The 20142-nt window shown below is 36.1% G+C and overlaps 1 protein-coding gene across 1 annotated transcript in view; it reads left to right on the plus strand.

Moving 5' to 3' along the window:
• LOC141511833 (FAS-associated factor 1-like) overlaps positions 1-20142 on the plus strand; it is a 243903-nt gene that overhangs the window by 104567 nt on the left and 119194 nt on the right. Inside the window, exon 4 of the mRNA XM_074220850.1 lies at positions 8511-8716. Coding sequence (XP_074076951.1) covers positions 8511-8716 — 206 coding nt within the window. The remainder of the gene's footprint in view (positions 1-8510; positions 8717-20142) is intronic.

Raw genomic sequence — 20142 nt, forward strand, 5'->3', positions numbered from 1 at the left:
TTTTTGAGTTTGTCTTAGGAGGTAGATTCCCAAATATTTTATGTTGTCTACAGTTACTTTAAATGAAATTTCTCTATCTCTTGCTCTTGGATTTTATTGGTCATATATAGAAATGCTGATGATTTGTGTGGATTTATATGGCTTTTTCAGCATCTACTGAAAAAATCATGATTTCTCTTAATTTTGTATATGATATGATCTTTTATGTTGATTGTTTTCATAATATTGATAAATCCTACCTGACTATTGTGTATCATCCTAATATTAACTTGTTGTAAACTCTGCTAAAATTTTATTAAAAAATTTTGCATCATTATTAATTAGGGAGATTGTTCTATACTTTTTTGGTTTTGACTCTTTCTGGTTTAGGTATCAGTATCATTGGTACCATAAAAGAATTCTGACAGAACCCCTTTACCTATTTTTTTTTTTTTAGGTTTTTGCAAGGCAAATGGGGTTAAGTGGCTTGCCCAAGGCCACACAGCTAGGTAATTATTAAGTGTCTGAGACCGGATTTGAACCCAGGTTCTCCTGACTCTAGGGCCGGTGCTTTATCCACTGCACCACCTAGCCGCCCCTCCCCTTTACCTATTTTTAAAAATAATTTATATAGAATTGGGATTAATTATTCCTAAAAGTTTGGTAGAATTTACTTGTAAACCCATCTGACCCTGGATATTTTTTCTTAACAGGTTAGTTCATTGATGCTTTCTTCAATTTCTTTTTTCTGAAATGGTGTTATTTAAGTATTTTATTTCCTTTTCTATTAATTTGCGTAACTTAAATTTGTGTAAACATTCATCCATTTCATTTAGATTGTTAAATTTGTTGGCATATTGTTGGAGAAAATAAATCTGAATCATTAATTTCCTCCTCATTGGTGGTGTATTAATTTTTTAAAGCAGATTAACCAAAGGTTTATGTATTTTTGTTTTTTTTTTCCATAAAAACAACTCTTGTTTTATTTATTAATTCAATTGTTTTCTTTTGGTTTGAGTATTTTCTCTTTCGATTTTCAGAATTCCTAATTTGGTATTTAATTGGGATTTTTCATTTGCTCTTTTTTTAGCTTTTTTAGTTGCATGCTCAGTTCATTGATCTTCTCTTTTTTCTGTTTTATTCATATAAGCATTTAGAGATAGAAAATTTCGCCTAAAAATTGCTTTGACTACATCCCAAAAGTTTTTTACGTCTCATCATTGTCATTACCTTGGATGACATTGTTGATTATTTCTATGATCTGTTGGGCTCTAGCTAGGTGGTGCACTGAATAGGCCACTGGCCTTGGATTCAAGAGGCCAGGAGTTCAGATTCAGCCTCAGTCTCTTGCCACTTACTAACTGTGACTTTGGGCAAGTTAACTTAATTCTTATTACCCTGCATCCAGAGTCATCTCTAGTCATCCTGATTCATATCTGGTCACAGGCCCCAGATAGCTCCAGAAGAGAAATTGAGACTGGTGACTTAGCACAGCATTCCCCCTCATTCAAATCCAGTTCGTGTGCTTGTCATGGCATTGATGTCACAAATTATTTATTATTTATTATTTTTGTTTATCATTATTTTATTATAAAATATTGTTTATATTATAGATTATATTATAGTCTATATTCTCTATTATATTTATAGTCTATATATTATTATTATAATTTATTATTATTTTGTTTGATTCTCTCATTCTTTAAAGTTATTTTCCAATTAATTTTTAGTTTATTTTTACATGGTTTTATATTACATATAACTTTTATTACATCATAAGCTGAAGATGATGCATTTAATATTTCTGCCTTTTTTGCATTTGACTGAGGTTTTTATGTTCTAGGACATGGTCAGTTTTTGTGTAGGTGCCACATACTGCCCATTATTATTAATATTATTATTATTATTATTATTATTATCATCATCATATACTTATTCAGTTTTCTCCAGAAGTCTATAATATCTAAGCTTTTTACAGTTCGATTCATCTTCTTGTTTTATGTTGTTAGATTTATCTAATTCTTAGAGAGAGAGATTGAGGTCCTCCATTATTACAGTTTTACTTTCAATATCTCCCTGTAACTTATTTACGTTTTCCTCTAAGAGTTTGGATGCTATATCACTTGGTACATATATGTTTAACATTGATATTACTTCATTTCTTATAGTACCTTTTAAGAAGATGTTACTTCCGTCCTTATCCCTTTTAACGAAATCTATTTTTGCTTTTGCTTTATCTTCAGCCAAACCATAATATATTCTACTCCAGCCTTTTACCTTTATCCTCTGTGTATCTCTGCTTCAAATGTGTTTTCTATAACATATTATGGAATTCTGGTTTTTTAATCCACTCTGCTGTCCACTTCCATTTTATGGGAGAGTTCATCCCATTCACATTTACAGTTTTGATTACTAGTTCTCTCACTTCCCTCCATGCTATCTTCCCCCATTTATACTTTTCTTTTTCCTTTTCCCTTATCCCTTCTCACCAATGTTTTGCTTCTGACTGCTGTCTCTACATCAACTCTTTTTTTTCTATCAGCCCCTTTCCCTTTCCTTCTCCCTTTCCTTTTTTACTTTTCAACTTTTAATTTAACTTTACCTTTACCACTGCCTTCCCTTTTTTCAGTACCTTCTTCCTCTTTATTTTCTTTTCTCCCCCCCCCCCCCCAACCCATCCATTCCCAATTGTATTTAAAAATTTACTCTATCCTACAGGGAAGTATGTTATTCCCTTTTCGATTCAAATATGTTGAGAGTAAAATTTACTCAGTGCTCGAATCTACTTTCCCTTACTTTACAGTAGGTCATTGTGTCTCTTTTGTGGTGTTATTTAACCTTTAATACCTCACTTTCTCCTACTATAATCCTTCTTTTCATGTCTTAATTGTTTTAAACCTGTTTTTTACCTACATCCTCTGTCAGGATATCCTTTTATCTGTCTCCATGGAAGTACAGTTCTCAAAGGTAGATAGATAGATAGATAGATAGATAGATAGACAGATAGATAGATAGATAGATAGATAGATAGATAGATAGATAGATAGATAGATAGATTGATTTACAAGCCTCATTACCTCATAGTCACTTCATATCCCTAGCCTCTCCCAAGGTTCACCCCCCTCAACTATCCCATTAGAAATACAGTTCTCAAGAACCATAAGCATCATCAAATTAAAATCAGTTTATACCACACCCTCTTTCCAAGTACCTTCTATAGAAATACAAACCTCATGAGCTTTCATGTATAGCAGAATCACTTCCTGATCCAATTATGCCTACTCCCTCTTAAGTATACTCCATCCAATTGTAGCTAATGCATCAAGTAAACAAGCATAATCACTTCTTGATCTTTTTGTCTAGACCTTCTAAGTACACTTCCTTCTGTCCCAATAGAGCTAAATTATCATGTATAGCTAAAGCACCTCAATATCCTTTGTACCCATACCCTCTAAGTATACTTCCTCCAACTATATTCAACCTTCATGAAAGTATCAACTAAAGCATCATTATTTTTTGTGATCATTCTATATCCCAAAGCCTCTTAAGTATGCTTCTTTTAACTTCCTAAGAGAAATATAGTTTTCGAGAATTATTGTCTTCACATGTAGGGATATATATGTACAGTTTAATACTATTGACTAACTTTTTTCCCTTTCTACTTGCTTTTTTTTTAGGTTTTTTTTTTTTGCAAGGCAAATGGGGTTAATTGGCTTGCCCAAGGCCACACAGCTAGGTAATTATTAAGTGTCTGAGACCGGATTTGAACCCAGGTACTCCTGACTCCAAGGCCAGTGCTTTATCCACTATGCCACCTAGCTGCCCCCAATGCCACCTAGCCACCCCCTCCAGGCTTTTTTTTTTTGAGCCTTTCAGGTAGACCAGTAATTCACAGATTATCTCTCTAACATCTATTTTTCAAGTTGGTATTTTTCCTAAGAGGTATTTTGCATTTTCATCTTTTTTTTAGCTTTTTGGTTTTGTTTGATGGAAACTTGTTGTTTCATAGTCATTAGTTAATTTCCAATTTTTAGGAATTTTATTTTGTTCAATTAGCTTTTGCGTTTCCTTTTTCAGATGATTAATTTTACTTTTAAGTGAGTTATATTCCTTTTCCAGCTAGCTAATTTGACTTTTTGATGCTATATTTTTCCAGTTGGTCATTTTTACTTTTAAAGGAGTTGATTTCTTCAGCTAATTTTTCATAATCCTCTTGCATGACTCACTTTTTTCCCCTCCATTTTTCTTCTTTCTTTCTTCCTTGATTTTTAAAATAATTTTTGAGCGTTTCCAAGAGGCCTTTTTGAATTTGAGGTCAATTCATTTTGACATTGCTTTTTTCTTCTGAAATGTTTTTATCATTCCTATCAGTATAGTAGCTATCTGTGGTTAGTGCTTTCTTTTTCTTTGTTTGTTTGATTTTTGTTCATTTTGACAGTTGAGCTCTGCTCCTGGGACACTGGGAGTATATAGTACCAAGGTTTTTGTGCTGGGATTGAGATCTGGCCCCTGGCTTTTTTGCTTGCCTATGGTATCACCTGTTTTGCAGTTTGTTTCCTCCTTTAGGGTAGCTCTTGCTTTCATCTTGCCTGTGGTGTTGCCTGTGCAGAAGTTTGTTCCTTCTTGGAGTAGCCCAACCAGATCCTGTCTGTTGCCCCCTTGTTTTCAGGGCTGGGATTGGTACCCGGGACCTGAGCTGTGCTGTGGCTAATAGCCTTCGACTGGCTTTCTAGCTCTCCTGCCTATGCTGGGTACTTCCCCTTTACCCAGAAGAGATACGATAACTTGAGTTGAGAGCTTGTTTCACTCTTTTTGGGGGTGCAATCTGTAGCTTAGGGTATGTGAAGAGGTTTCATTTAAACTTGTGTTGGAAAAAACTCTGGGAACTTGCTGGCTTCATTCTTGGCTCCTCCCTGGAAGTCCCTGATAGAGGTCTTGTGTGTGCAGTCACATAAGACCTTTCTTTGTATCTCATTAGCATTGTATTTGGCATATCACAGGCACTTGTTGAATGCCACTTGACATTCTTTCTAACAGTCATATACACTGTCTGAATATATATACAGTATATATCCAAGGTTATCTTGGAGCGGAGGGGAGAGATTAGGAAAGCTAATGTTTGGGGATGGAGCTGAGTCCAGTAGGGAGCCAGGGATTTTCAAAGGCTGGTATGAGGAGGGGCAAGTCTTTTAGGCATAGAGAACAACCAGTGAATGGAAACTGAATTTGGACTATCTTGTGAGAAGAATGGCAAGGTGGCCCATTTGATTGAATGGTGGAGTTTGTGGCTGGGAGTAAGGGGAAATATTGCTGGAAAGATAGAATGGGCTAGGTTCTGAAAGATGTATGTGATTAAACAAAAAAATTCACATTAGACCTCAATGGTGGTAGGAAACCCTAGGAGCTGATTGAGTAAGGGTTGGGATTTATAAGCACTAGGCTTAGGAATTCTTAGGTGAATACACTGGTGACTTCTGGAGAATCTAAGTTCAGGTGTGGAGGAAAGGGATTCCATGGTTTCTGAACCCCTTTCTGCACTGAGATTCTGTAAGTCTGACTCTGGGTCCACAGACTTAATAACAGAGAGAGTTAGAACCTGGCAGGGATTGTAGTCCACAGGATGTAGAAATCGTTCAATCCAACAACCTTTTCTTAGTCCTCACTCTTCTTGGTCTTGAAGAAGTATTTAACTCTTTAATTGCCTCTCCCTCTCCCTACCCCCACTTTGTGGATAGTCTTTCCTTTATGGGCTTTTATGACACCCCCCCCCCTTTTTGTCCTCCCATCTTAGATTAGTCCTCCTCAGTTTTCTTTCATAGATTTGTCTTCAATTTCCTACCCTTTTTATGTGGACACACTTCAGAGCTCTCTGGGACCTTTTTTTCCCCTCTGTAGCCATTCTGTCACTTAACAACTTCCATAGACTCAGTCAAATCTTTATATGTGGATAGTCTCTTTTGTAGCTCTAGGTCTATGTCACTGCATGCTTCCAATGTACATATCCATCTTGATCTCACAAAATGATCTCAAACTTCATATGTCCAAAGTAGAACTTAGCACAATCCCTTCTAACCAGGTTCACAATCTCTGTATTATTCTCAGTTCTTTCCTCTCTTCCATATTTAATTATCTGCCAGATCTTGAGAATTCTATCTCAACAACATCTTTTGTATCTGTCACCTTCTGTACTACATAACCACTACTCTAGTATGTCAAATTATTGATTTAACCCCTATTTTATTCTAGTCAGGATTCCATAGAGGTAGTGATTATTCCTGTCTATTAATATATTTAGTCAGTTGCTTTTATAGTCAAACCTGTTATAATTAAACCCGTAGTTTAAAGTTCTGGTCTTGTATTAGGTCCCAGAGCTTTGACCTAGGGATTATAAATTCATTTGCTTAACTGCAGGAAGCCAACTAGGGGCCCTCCATCCTTTTTTCTTGATGAGTAAATAACCAAGTCAGGTGTGGCTGAGATATTCTAATGATATGGAAAATTTCCCAGCTTCTTTTTGTCCCTCTGCCCTTTATTGTCCCTCTCTGTTGTCCATTATGGGTTAATGGTCATTAGCACTCGGTTGATGAGTGACCTTTGCCTTATCCTATGACCATCAGCCCCATCCAATTTTTTGGCCACTGTAGATGTGTGACCTTTATAGATGACCTGTATAGACTACCCTCCTGGGAGAATCAAGGTATAAAAGTCTGTCAAACAATGAAATCCTGTATTTTATATCATTTCTAACATCTGGTCAAACACTATAAAAACAAGACCCTGGAGAAAAAGGGCATCTTAGATCATGAGAAAGATTTGAGACCCTTATTCATTAATAGGGGCCAGGTCTCTTAATAAATGAGTTGGTTTGGGGCTCTGCCTCAGTTGCTTTTATTGCAGAATGGACATTTTTGACCCACAGTAGGTTCTCATCACTTATTATCTGGATTAATACAGGTTTCACTTAATAGGTCTCCCTGCCTCTAGAATATTGCTTTGTTCAATTTGCTTTTTCAATTGCTTATTGTCTATATCCTGCACCCAAAATGTGAATGTTCCTCTACACTATAGTATGAATTCTGTTCTCTCTCTGCACTTTTTCATTTGGTGACCTCCTTGGTTTAATCGTCAATGTTTTCTAGATGATTTCCAGCTTTATGTGTCCTGCCCCAATCTCTTCCATGAGTTTCAGTCCAACAACATCTACTGGACAATGTCCTGGAAACATTTCATTTCTAACTCAACATGTCCAAAACAGAATTTATGATCTTCTTCCCACCCCCACCCCTTCCCATTTTCAGATTTTTCACTATTACTAATTACTACCATCAGTCTTTTAGTCTCCCAGGTTAGTAACATTATTCTCAGTTCTTCACTCTGCCTCATTGAACATTTGGCAGTTGACTGCCAAACCTTGACCTTGCCTATCTGCCTTTTCCATCTTCACTTTCTCACATAGCCACTTCTGTAGTTGGTCAAGTTATTTTAGTGGCCTCTTCTTTGATCTCTTTGTCTCTAATCTTTCCTTCAACCAACCTATCCTGTAATTTGCTATCTTGGTGATTTCTGTTTAAGTGCAGATCTGATCTGAGTAATACCCTTACCCAGTGATTTCTTTCTGCATTTGATCTCAAGTAGAATTTCACAATTGTCATTTAAAACACTTAATCCCTTTCATAGCACAAGAATCTCCTTCAAACACTATATTCCAAATGTATATGCTTGCTATTCTCCATCTACAGCTTTCCATCCTCTCCCTCCATGCCTTTGTAGCTCCTTCTTGCCTCTGCTGTTTAGAATCCTGAGATTCTCAAGGGCAGCTAGGTTGCTCAATGGTTAGAGCACTGGACCTGGAGTCAGGAGGACCTGAGTTGAAATCCAGCCTCAAACACTTGATATTTACTGTGTGACCTTGGGCAAGTCACTTAACCCCATTGCCTCACAAAAACCAACCCCTCCCTCCCCACCCATTCTCCTGATTGTATGTTACTTCCCTCTTCACGAAAAGTTATTTAGATACTTTATATTGATTTTTCTGTCCCCTTAGTTCTTTCTCTATGAAAAGGTTCTTTCTCCCTCTGAACTTTCCCTCCCCTCCCCTTATGAAAACTAAAGTTCTTTGAATGTAGGGGCTATTATGTTGTTGTATCTGGTTCCCTGGTCTCCTGTCCAGAGACTGTCATATAGATGGTATTTTGATCCATTTCTTATAGACCAGTTCATTCAGCATGAATGGATCAAAATACGATTAAAATGGTGGGGAGAGGCAGCTGAGTGGCACAGTGGTAGGGGTAATGGCCCTGGAGTCAAGAGGACCTAAGTTCAAATCTAGCCTCAGCCACTTAATAATTACCTGTTTGGCCTTGGGCAAGTCATTTAAACCCACTGCCTTGCAAAAAGTCAAAAAAAAAAAAAGGAAATGAGAGTATTACATAAATACTCTACATAAAAGTGCTTTGAGTGAGGAAAGTACCTGGGATATTGATGTTAAATTTTATATTGATCAACATTGACCTTTCTTTATGTTCTTCTAGTGAATATGGAGGGGAGACTGGACAAGGACCAGCCTATGGACCAGCCAGTCATTCTGCAGCCTCTTCTTCTGCACCTTCTTCTTCAGCATTTCGACCAGTTGTGCCATCCAGACAGATTGTGGAGAGGCAGCCAAGGATGCTGGACTTCAGGGTGGAATACAGAGACCGAAATGTGGATGTGGTCCTTGAAGACAGCTGCACTGTTGGTAAGGCTTTGTCTGCAATAGGATTTAATGAGTGATAGCTGGAAATGGAGGAGAACCATTTTTAAGTCATTTGCCATTTTGTATGTCCTTTTCCTCAGGGAGTTAGCTGCTTTCCATATCATTCTTTGACTTTTCATTATTGGACAGGGCCAGAGTCCCATTTAATCTAATGCTAGGATTGATGCAATGGTGTTGAATGGTGTTCATGATTTTTTTTTTCATTTTCTTTCAAGGGACTTAAAAATATGTAGCAGAATATTCATGCCACTCACTTCAGTGATCCTTTACATAACTGCAGACCTTCTATGGGACCACTGCTATTCTTAAACAGAGTAGCATGTGAGAACTTTTTTTTCTCCAAGATGCTCCTTGAAGTTTGTGGTAAATTTGTTGGAATTAACATGGATCATTTTCTGTAGTAGAATCATCAGACTAATCCTTGTTAACCATTGTCACTTCTAAACTTTCACTTAGCAATAGTTTCTTCTTTGAGCTTCATGCTGTCCAAATTTATCATTCAACCTAAAGCCCAGGGCCATTATCTCTTTATCCCCAGAAGACAATTTTCTTCCTTTCTCAGTGAGTTCTGTGTTTAGCTCACATTTTAACTCCTTCTTTCAGGGGTCTTCAAAAAATTTATTGATGTTTCTGCAAATATTCTAACTTCTAGTTTCTCAGTCTATTCAGTTCCCATGAGCTACATTCCATCTTAGGTTACATTGAGAGCTGCTCATACCCTCCATATTTTTTTTTTTAGGTTTTTGCAAGGCAAATGGGGTTAAGTGGCTTGCCCAAGGCCACACAGCTAGGTAATTATTAAGTATCTGAAACCGGATTTGAACTCAGGTACTCCTGACTCCAGGGCCAGTGCTTTATCTACTACACCACCTAGCTGCCCCAAAACCCTCCATCTTAAAAACATGCCCTCATCCTTTAAAAACTTTTGGTTCTGCCATCCCTCCTAATTATTAGTCATTCCTTTCTAGGATAAAAATCCTTTGAAAAATGTCAATAGTGGGACCTTCCACATAATCTCAGTCTCACTCCTTTTTTTTTTAACTCTCTGATTTCTGACCTAATTAATCATTTGAAATATCCTTCTCTGAAGTTATCAAGTTTTCTTTTTTTAAAATATTTTTTAATTGATATCTTTGTTCCCTACATAACCATTAATTCCTCCAGTACTTTAACTCTCTAGTCTCCCAGAGAAGCATCAACTTATAAAACATAATATTTTTAAAGGGAAAAAATACAAAGGAGAAATTTTTTTTTAACTATTCAATACATTGAAAAAAATATGCATTGCACTATGCTTTTAGACTATAGAGGTGGAATGGAGGTTTCTTCACATGTTTAAATCTTTAGGGCCAAGATTGTACTTTGCAGTTTTACAAAATTTACACCTTACTTTTTTGCAGTTTTCTTTATAATTACATTGTTGTAATCATTATGTATATTGTTTTCTTTGTTATGCTTACTTCACTTTGCATCAATTCTTTTAGAGCTTTCTCTGTATCATAGTTATCATTTCCTATGGCATAGCAATATTCCATTCCATTTATGTATCATATTCTGTTTTTCAATCAGAGGGCATCTTGTTTGCTTTCTAATTCTTTGCTATGTGACTCAGTGGATAGTGCACTGACCTTGGATTCAGGAGGATGGGAGTTTGAATCCAACCTTAGACACTTGTCACTTACTAGCCAAGCCGTGTGACCTTGTGCAAGTCATTTAACCCTGATTGCCCCACATCCAGAACCATCTTTAGTTATCCTGATTCATATCTGCCACTGGACCCAGATGACTGGAGGAGAAAGTATGGCTGGTGACTTAGCACAACCCTCTCACTCAAATCCAATTCACATGCTTGTGATGCTATCACCTCCCTGATGTCATGGCCTTCTTTGAAAATGAAGACCAAGACATTGTTGTAAAAGGGAATTTTCTTCTTATCACTGATTTGCTTGGGTATTCATCCCATTTATCCAATCAATTACCTAATCTTGTTCATTTTCTTCTAAGTCACACAACCTTCATCTTGATATAGGCTCTCACTCCTCATCTTGACAATTTCAGTTACCTTCTGCTTAGTCTCACTTCCTCAGATTTTTTCCTACTCCCATTCATCTCCCATTCCCCAGTAAAGTGATTTTTTTTCCTGCCTCTCTTGCCTTCTTAAACTCTACTGCCCTCTGTGGACTCAAGGATCCAGCTGTCCTATCTTACTTGTTATGTGACATTCTAGCTCCCTACTCTTCATTTTCATTGACTGTCCCCTCAGTCACCCTTGTCTCTGTATCTTGGTTTTCCTGTCAAGACTCAACATCCACTTTTTTCAGGAGACCCCTTTTTTTTTTAGGTTTTTGCAAGGCAAATGGGGTTAAGTGGCTTGCCCAAGGCCACACAGCTAGGCCATTATTAAGTGGCTGAGACCGGATTTGAACCCAGGTACTCCTGACCCCAAGGCCAGTGCTTTATCCACTACACAACCTAGCCGCCCCTGGGACACCCTTTTCAATCCTTTCCTCCTCTTTATCTACCCTTTGTATCTTCCTTCTTTCTATTTATCTATCTTATTTTTACCTAGTTGTATACTTTGATTTTTTTTCCTTTCTTTGTATTTCCAGTACTCAGTTTAGTCTCTGACACATAAGTTAGCATTAATAAATGTTTGCTAATTAATTGACTGTGAGGTAGAACCTCAGAGTTGTTTTAATTTGTTTGTCTTTTTGTAATTGGAACTTTTTTTTGCAAGGCAGTGAGGTTAAGTGATTTGTCCAAGGTCACACAGCTAGGTAATTATTAAAGTGTCTGAGAACAGATTTGAACTCAAGTCCTCCTGACTCCAGGACCAGTGCTCTATCCATTGAGCTAACCTAGCTGTCCCAGGACCATTTTTAATATTGATGAGTAGTATTTCTTTCAAATACTGTTCAAATATTTAAAAATTTTTCTCTATATTTATATATATTCCAGTTTCAGATATATTGAACTTTTATTAGAGATATTTCAAGCAACTTTTTTTTTCCAGTTGGCTTCTAAAGTATTTATTGATTTGTTCAGGCAACATTTTACAAATTTTATGTAACCGAAAATTTTTATTTTATCATCTTTTATGATCACCTCTGTCCCTTGCTTTGGCTAAATGTTTTCCCTAAAGGTATAGATCTGAAAGATATAACTTATATTATGATTTTTTTTTTTTTTTTTTTAGGTTTTTGCAAGGTAATGGGGTTAAGTGGTTTGCCCAAGGCCACACGGCTAGGTAATTATTAAGTGTCTGAGACTGGATTTGAACTCAGGTACTCCTGACTCCAAGGCCGGTGCTCTATCCACTGCTCCACCTAGCTGCCCCTTCCACTGCGCCACCTAGCTGCCCCTATCCATCTCTTAACTCTAGGCATTTTCCTCTGTTGTTTCCATCCTTGGCTCTGCCTACTGACCTCTCTGGCTTCTATCCACTGAGCCACCTAGTCACCCAGATGTTATTTTTTTTTTTTTAAATTAAATTAAAAAAATTTTTTAAGGCAGTGGGATTAAGTGACTTGCCCAAGGTCACACAGCTAGGCAATTATTATATGTCTGAGGCCAGATTTGAATTCAGGTCCTCCTGATTACAGGGCCAGTGCTCTATCCATTATGCCACCTAGCTGCCCCTGATGTTATTTTTAATGTTTTGATCTCACCTCCTTTTGAATTCTACCTAAGTTCTTGGTGAAATACTCAGCTCCCTTTGTTTATTGTGGACTAGTTAACCATGATAGTTTTGGGGAATAATTGATTTCCCTATGAACTTGAGGAACTCTGGGCTTATTGTAGGGGAAGAAAGTATTGGAACCCAATACAACCTCCATGGTCCATGATTCTTGTAACCACAGAAAATTTCTTTAGTTTATTTACTTCTCTTCTGACTTTAGGTCTTGCTTTAAAATCTCTTGACTTGCCCAGGTTCACACTCTGATAAATATTTAGTGCTGCTGCACAAATTCACTGGGCTAAGTGATCCATTACTATCACACTAAACTCTACTCTTAATATCCCTTGCCCCAGAGAATCTCATACCTTTTCAAACCCTGACCCTGCCTCACCATCTTCACTTATGAACTTTCCAACCTGGGACAGGGTACTAAACAATTTACAAAATTATTGATTTTTTTCAAAGTTAACTTTCTACTTCTATCTTTTTTAATGAAAACCAAGTGCACATCTATGTAAGCAAAAAGAAGACAAACCCAGTGAATTCCCTCTTAATGAACATGAATCCAGTTCAACTAGTATTTAACATTTACAAAAAAAGATCAAATTTAAATTGTTGTGTATAAACCCTGAATGCAGGCTTGATCTATGATATTGTCAAAATCACCTGGATTCTGCTCATAACCCAAAGAAGATGTGTATTATTGTGTTGTTTGTGCTTTGAAGTTGAAATGAATAAATTTGAAATTAAATGATCTCTGTATGGAAGTTTAAAAGATGGATAATGTTTCTTTCTCAGTGCTAATTATTATATATACCTAAATACAAATAATTATAAAATATAGCTATCTTGGTTTCACCTTAAACTACAACTTAAGAAATGAAATAATGAGAATAATGATTTAAATTTTTTAAAAATTAAATTCAAATTTAATTGTTCTAAATATGTTTGTTTTGAAAGTAAAATGATATCTATTGCAAGAGATGAAAACATTACCAGTGTGTAGAAAATAGTGAAAACTAATATTATCCACCTCAACAGAGGCAGTTTAAGTAGCAGAAATACATGAATACAAAGTGTAAGACCATAATTAGAATTATAATCTGCTATATCATTGACATTTTCAGGTGTTATTTAAATGGAGAAAAAACTGCCAAATTTGATTTGTTCAAATGCTTTTTAGTTGCAATAGCATGAAACTTAATGAACTGAAGCAGTATTTTGAAAGTGTACATGCAGAATACTTGGGCAAGACAAGATAACTTAAAAGGTATCTAATTTTCTCAAATTATCAAGAACAAGTTTTTCTTTAAAATCCATACATTTGCAGTTATGCAAATTTACTTTCAGAATTGATAAGTGTAAAAAAAAGCCTCATTTGAAAAATATTTGGTGCTATATACCTAGTTAATGATATATTTGAAAGGATATATGGAAGCTTCCATATAAAGCAGCTTCAGAGAGATCTACCTGTAGAAATTGTAGTGGGAGAAAGAACTATCTATATGTCTGAAGAGTTTTATGGGAATGAACATGAAGCCTTTATTCAATCAGTTGAATAAGTGGAATCTCTTTTGCAAAGCAAGTGGATGAAACAGTAGGAATAGTGAAAGATGCTTATTGAATTCCATATGTAAGATATGTTGAAACTCATGTTACAGACTATTCATAACTATGCCCCATCAGAAAAGAGTATAATTTGACAGATTTTTAAAAAGTACAAACAGATTAAAAGGAAAAAATGTAATGGGCTCAGCTATGATGGAGTCTGAAAAACCCTAGTTTAAATATAGTCCTCTGTGCATTATCAGCATGCTCATGCTTCATAAGTGGTCACTAATATCAAGCAATATATTCATAATAGTAATCAATTTAATGAAAATTCCAATAAAGGTGAGACTTTTTAGAAAAATTATATTTTAGTAGGAGGCAAAACCAAGATTAATTCTATATTAGTTCAAGACATACTGATTTTCTTATACCAAAGTATTTGGAAGGATTAGTTGAACTAAAAGTTAGCTTTTTAAAAAAGTTTTTTAATTAATTTAAGGCAGTAGGGTAAATGATTTGCCCAAGGTCACATAGGTAGGCAATTATTATAAAAAATTTTTTATAATTTTGTAATTATGAAGTTTTTTTAAAAAAAAGATAATAATAGATGTAGAAAATGCATGCTGTTTCTTTCTGAAACTTTTGTTTTAAGAGGATAATTGACAAAATGAGTTCACTCTAAGTCATTTCAGAGTACTCATACCCACTTTTTGATAAGAATGGTAAATTAACTATGCTTATGAAAAAATAGCTATACAAAATAATTTTTGATATTTTTTCTATTTTAAAAAATGCATGTCTTGCAAAGGAATTAGGTGGAGATAAAAGTCTGCTTGCAAATCAATAGGCCAGTTTATGGAATTCATTTTTTATTAATATTAAAGACCTTGAAATTTTTAAATGTGAATTGGTAAGGAGACCATCTTCCTTTGACTGATATTATACTCTTGGTTTTATACAAGTAACTGTGCTAATAAATTAGTTTATGGGATGCAAAGAAACAAAGACAAAAAAATAGTCCCTTTTCTCAAGGAGCTCACATTGTAATAGGGTAGACAATGTGTATATAACTAACACCCAACTACAACTGAGGGTTTTTCTGAGTTATTCTTAATATTTTGTGAAGGGGCTTTGTAATTGTCACCAGATTGCCGAAGGGATCCCAGGAAACAAACATAAAAATGGTTAAGATCCCCCTCCCCCCCCCTTTTTTTTTTTTTTTTAGGTTTTTGCAAGGTAAATGGGGTTAAGTGGCTTGCCCAAGGCCACACAGCTAGGCAATTATTAAGTGTCTGAGGCCGGATTTGAACCCAGGTACTCTTGACTCCAGGGCCAGTGCTCTATCCACTGTGCCACCTAGCCACCCAGATCCCCCTTTTCTTAATCCTTCTACATGTCAGCTCTCCAACTACTTGAAGACAGCCTGTTTGATACTGGAAATTGGCAATGTCCTGATATCAGTAAGTTTTCTGATCCCCCTCAAAAAATGGCATCAGAACTTAGAGATGTACCACTATTCTAGGCCATAGAAAGAATCACTTCTAGACTATCCAACTGAGGAATCCATAAAACTCTACAGAGTTCCTGGGATGTACAGACTGTTGTGCATGACAGCCAGACACTGAGGTTGGAGCACAGGCAGCCACCCCTAAAGCCTTTGAAGTGGTTTCAGCCTGAATTCTGTGGTACCTGGGCTCAGATTGGCAGAACCTTCCCAAACACTCATGACTTCAGGAAACTCACTTTCCTTGCAGGGTTTAGACCTTCCCTATATCCATGACTGTCTGCTAGCATTCCTAGAAACTGAATCAGAGGGGCAGCTAGGTGGCACAGTGGATAGAACACTGGCCCTGGAGTCAGGAGTACCTGAGTTCAAATCTGGCCTCAGACAATTAATGATTACCTAGCTGTGTGAACTTGGGCAAGTCACTTAACCTCACTGCCTTGCAAAAAAAAAAACCCAAACAAAAATGGAAATTGAATCAGAGACTTAACCAAGCCTAATAGAACTTCAGTTGAGCCTTATCCTGTTATAGAACAGCCTTTGGAAATTCTAGGCAGGTTCCAGCAATATGACAGTATACAAGGTATAGAAGAAAGATCCTCTATAAAATCCAGCCAGAGCAGCCCCTGATATCTGTGTTGGGAGCTCAACCAGGAGTAACCCCTGAGACTCATACGAGGGCGGAGACTACAGTTGGAACCTACACCCAAGAGAGCCTTAGAGGCTTAACAGCCTTACAGCAAATTCAGATAAAGCCTCAAAAATGCCCTGGCCAGAAGTACTACATAGAGTCCATAGAGGGAATGAAGGAATTACAGAATGGAAAAGCTAGTGAAAACAGAATGGCAAATAAAATCAAGCATCTTAGATCAGATGATGGAAAACTTCATTCATAAATTAAACGTCAAGTAGAATGGGCCAGATGGAAAGAAGTAACTTAATAATAATGCTTCAGGAAATATCAGAACAAAACCAAAATTGAAAAGCACAAGCAAATCTAAGAAATAAAATATCAGCAAAAACTGATCTAGAAAACAGGTCAAGGAGGAATAATATAAGAATTAGCAAACTCTGAAAATTATGATGAGAAAAAAGTAAAGATACCATATTTTGGAAAGTCAAAAATGAAAATTTTCTAGAACTCTTAAAACTAGGAAGCAAGGGGCAGCTAGCTGGCACAGTGGATAGAGCACTAGCCCTGGAGTCAGGAGTACCTGAGTTCAAATCCAGCCTTAGACACTTGATAATTACCTAGCTGTGTGGTCTTGGGAAAGCCACTTAACCTCATTTGCCTTGCAAAATCCTAAAAAATTTTTAAAAAATTAAAATGAAAAATAAAAAAACTAGAAAGCAAATTGAAAATAGAAAGAATGCATCCATCATTCTAGAAAGAATCCCTAAAATAAAAACTTCCAGGAATATCATAGCTGAAATCCAGAGCTTCAAATAAAAGAAAAAATAATTTAAGAAACCCCAAAGAAGGAATTCAAAGACCAATGATAGTCAGTAAAATTACTCATTACTTAGCAGCTGTCACTGTGTAGGAGAGGAAAGCTTGGAATGTGAGATTCCTGAATTTTAAAAACCAAGAAAAAGGAAATATAATTCAGCAAGGGGAAAAAATAGAATAGAGGACTTCCAAGTATTTTTTTCCAAGCATTTTTAATGAAAAAAAACCACAATTGACTATGGAAATGGAAATGCAGGTATCACATGAAGCACAGAAAAATAACCATATTTGTACAATTGAGAGGGAATATATGATCATGAATTGTTCATCTGCTGATAGGGAAATTAGAAGCAGATATCTTCTGCAAACCCTGGTAATGGTCCTAGAAAAAAGTTAAAATACCAAAAAATATCTGTAGTTAGTTTTCTTCTGTTTTAATAGCTTCAGAAGAAGATAAAAATAAGGAAGGACAGGTAACTATAATGAGAAGGAAATAAGTAAAATAGGGAAGGAAATCATTGCATAAAATGAAGGGTAATATATGTGGAGGAAAAAGTTGGGGTGGGGTTGGGATCCCATAGACCTAACTCTGTTCTGAATCCGATAATACACAAAGGCATTCATGAATCTGCATTTGAGCATGAGACACATTAAATTTAAAGGGATTTGGGAGACAGGGACAAAGAAGGGATAGAGAGGGAAGAAAGGAAAGAAGGAAATAAGCTTTTATGAAGTAATCATCATGGGCCAGGCTAAGATTCTCAAAAAATTTGTGAGGTGGGGTGCCATTGTTATTTCCACTACTGAGGAGGACACTGATGCACCAAGAAGTTAACTTGCCAGATGTCACAGAGCTCTATGGTGAGAGGGCTCAATTTCAGCACTTGTTTCACTGTACCATCTAGCTGGAGGGCAGGCTAGGTAAGGTATCTTAAGTCATAAGTAAACCAAACTTGAATGCTAGGGGAGGAACTTGAAGGGGGGATTAAAAGGAGAGGAAATACCAGAAGGAGAAGAAAAGAACTGCAATGGAAAAGAAATAGTCTGCTTCACTTATTATCAGGCAAATTCCCTCTCTTCTATCTAACAGTCTTCTTATTTATTAAAGGAGAGCTGGAAGTAAAGGAAAAAAGTGCAAGAGAACAGGATAGAGAGAAAAACACAGTTCATGCTCATAACTTTGAATGGGACTTGGATGAACTCATCCCTTATACTGACTAGGATGGAGGATAGAACTGGAACAAGATTTGGGTGTTTCTAAGAGAACACAGTTTGAAATGCACAAAAGGTCACATAAAATTCAAATGAGAATGTGGAACAATAATTCAGATGAAGTTTCAGATGATTGAGTGTAGATAAGATAAAAAAAAGATAAGCAGAGAAATGATATTATGTTCAGAGAAAATTAAACAATATCAACATTTAATATATGCACCTATTAACATGGTACCTAAATACCTAAATAAAAAAATTGACCAGAGTACAAGGAGAACTGAATGAGACTTTAATATACCCATAGACAAATCTGATCCAAAGCTAAGTAAAAAGTTAAAGACCTGAATAGAATTTTAGAAGAATAAGAGATAATAGATCTCTAGTAATTACTAAATAGTGATACAAAGGAATTTGCAGGTCTTTTAGCTATGTCTAGTACCTTTTCAAAAATTTACCATGTATTGAGGCATAAAGATATCACTGAAACATGGAAAAGTAGAAATACTAAACTTATCTTTTATTGAACATTATTTAGGACAAATTATACTCAATAAAAAGCTGTAAAGAAGGAATGTAAAAATAATCAAAGACTCACAATTTTAAAGAATTGTTGGGTCAAAGTACAAATTATAAAAACAACAGAAAATTTCATAAAAGAAAATGACAATAATGAGGTAGCACACCAAAACTTAGGGGGTATAGCTAAATCAGTTCTGAAGAGAAAATTTGTCTCTAAAATGCTTTCTTCAATAAAAGAAAGGGCAATAATTGGGAGAGATAAAACCAAGATGGCAGGAAAAAGGCAAAGATTCACCTGAGTTCTTACCCAAACCCTCCAAATACTTTTAATAGTGCTTCAAAACAAATTCTAGAGTGACAGAACACCCAAAAGGACAGAGTGAAATAATTTTTGAGCCCAAGACATCTTAGAATGTTAACAGAAAAGTCTGTTGTGCCAGGGTAAGAGTAGGGGTACATCACAGACCAGTCTCCATCAAAACAGTAGTAGGACTTAGGGGGCAAATATATTTGTGGTGGCAGTGGCACTTTTCAGACTCTCACTCCATAGATGATAAGAAGGCTGGACAACTGCTCAAAAAGAGATTACAGAGGTCCCTTTCCCAGCACCAGGGTCATGACTCTGTTGCATCCTTGATCTGGATCACAGTCTTGTGTCTTGGTCCCAGAGTGTGTGTTCACAGGGCAGCAAGGCTCCTGATTATAATTCCAGGGTAGAAAAGAGTTTTTATGGTTGCTCACAGACCAGTATGTAGTATAAAAGAGTAGTAAAAACATTTCCAAAGTGACAAAAGTAATTGTGGTCACTCACAGACTAGTGCACAGTACAAGCAGAATAGAAAGTACAACTCTCTCTAGAATAAATTCTTCCACTTTGGAAGAACTGAAAACTTACAGGTTCCTAGAAAAGTACCTCTGAAAATAAATGCACAAAAGAACCTGAAGCTTGGGATGATGCCTCCACTCTGGAAGCAGAACATAGTTGTAAAAGTCAAGAAATAAACTGGAAAACGAGCAAGCAGCAAAAAAAAAAAAAAGATCCTGATCATAGAAAGTTACTTTGGTGAGGGGGAGATCAAAGGACAAACTCAGAAGATAATAAAGTCAAAATTCCTACATCCAAAACGTCAAAGAAAAGTATTAATTGGGTCTAGGCCATTGAAGAATTCAAAAAGGATTTTAAAAACCAAGTAAGAGCAGTGGAGGAAAAAAATTGGGAAGAAAACAAGAGTGATGTAAGAAAATCGTGAAAATCGAGTCAATTACTTGGTAAAGAAAGCATAACATCACCTAAAAAAACAGAATAGACAAAATGCAAAATGGCATAAAAAATCTAATGAAGAGATGGACTCCTTAAAAAGCAAATTGGCCAAATACAAAAAAAGGTACAGAAATACACTGATGAAAAGAACTCCTAAAAAAGTAGGATTGACCAGGTGGAAAAGGAGGTGTAAAAGCTCAATAAAGAAAATAATTTCTTAAAAATTAGA

Source organism: Macrotis lagotis, chromosome 2 (assembly GCF_037893015.1).
Source record: "Macrotis lagotis isolate mMagLag1 chromosome 2, bilby.v1.9.chrom.fasta, whole genome shotgun sequence".
NCBI lineage: Eukaryota > Metazoa > Chordata > Mammalia > Peramelemorphia > Peramelidae > Macrotis > Macrotis lagotis.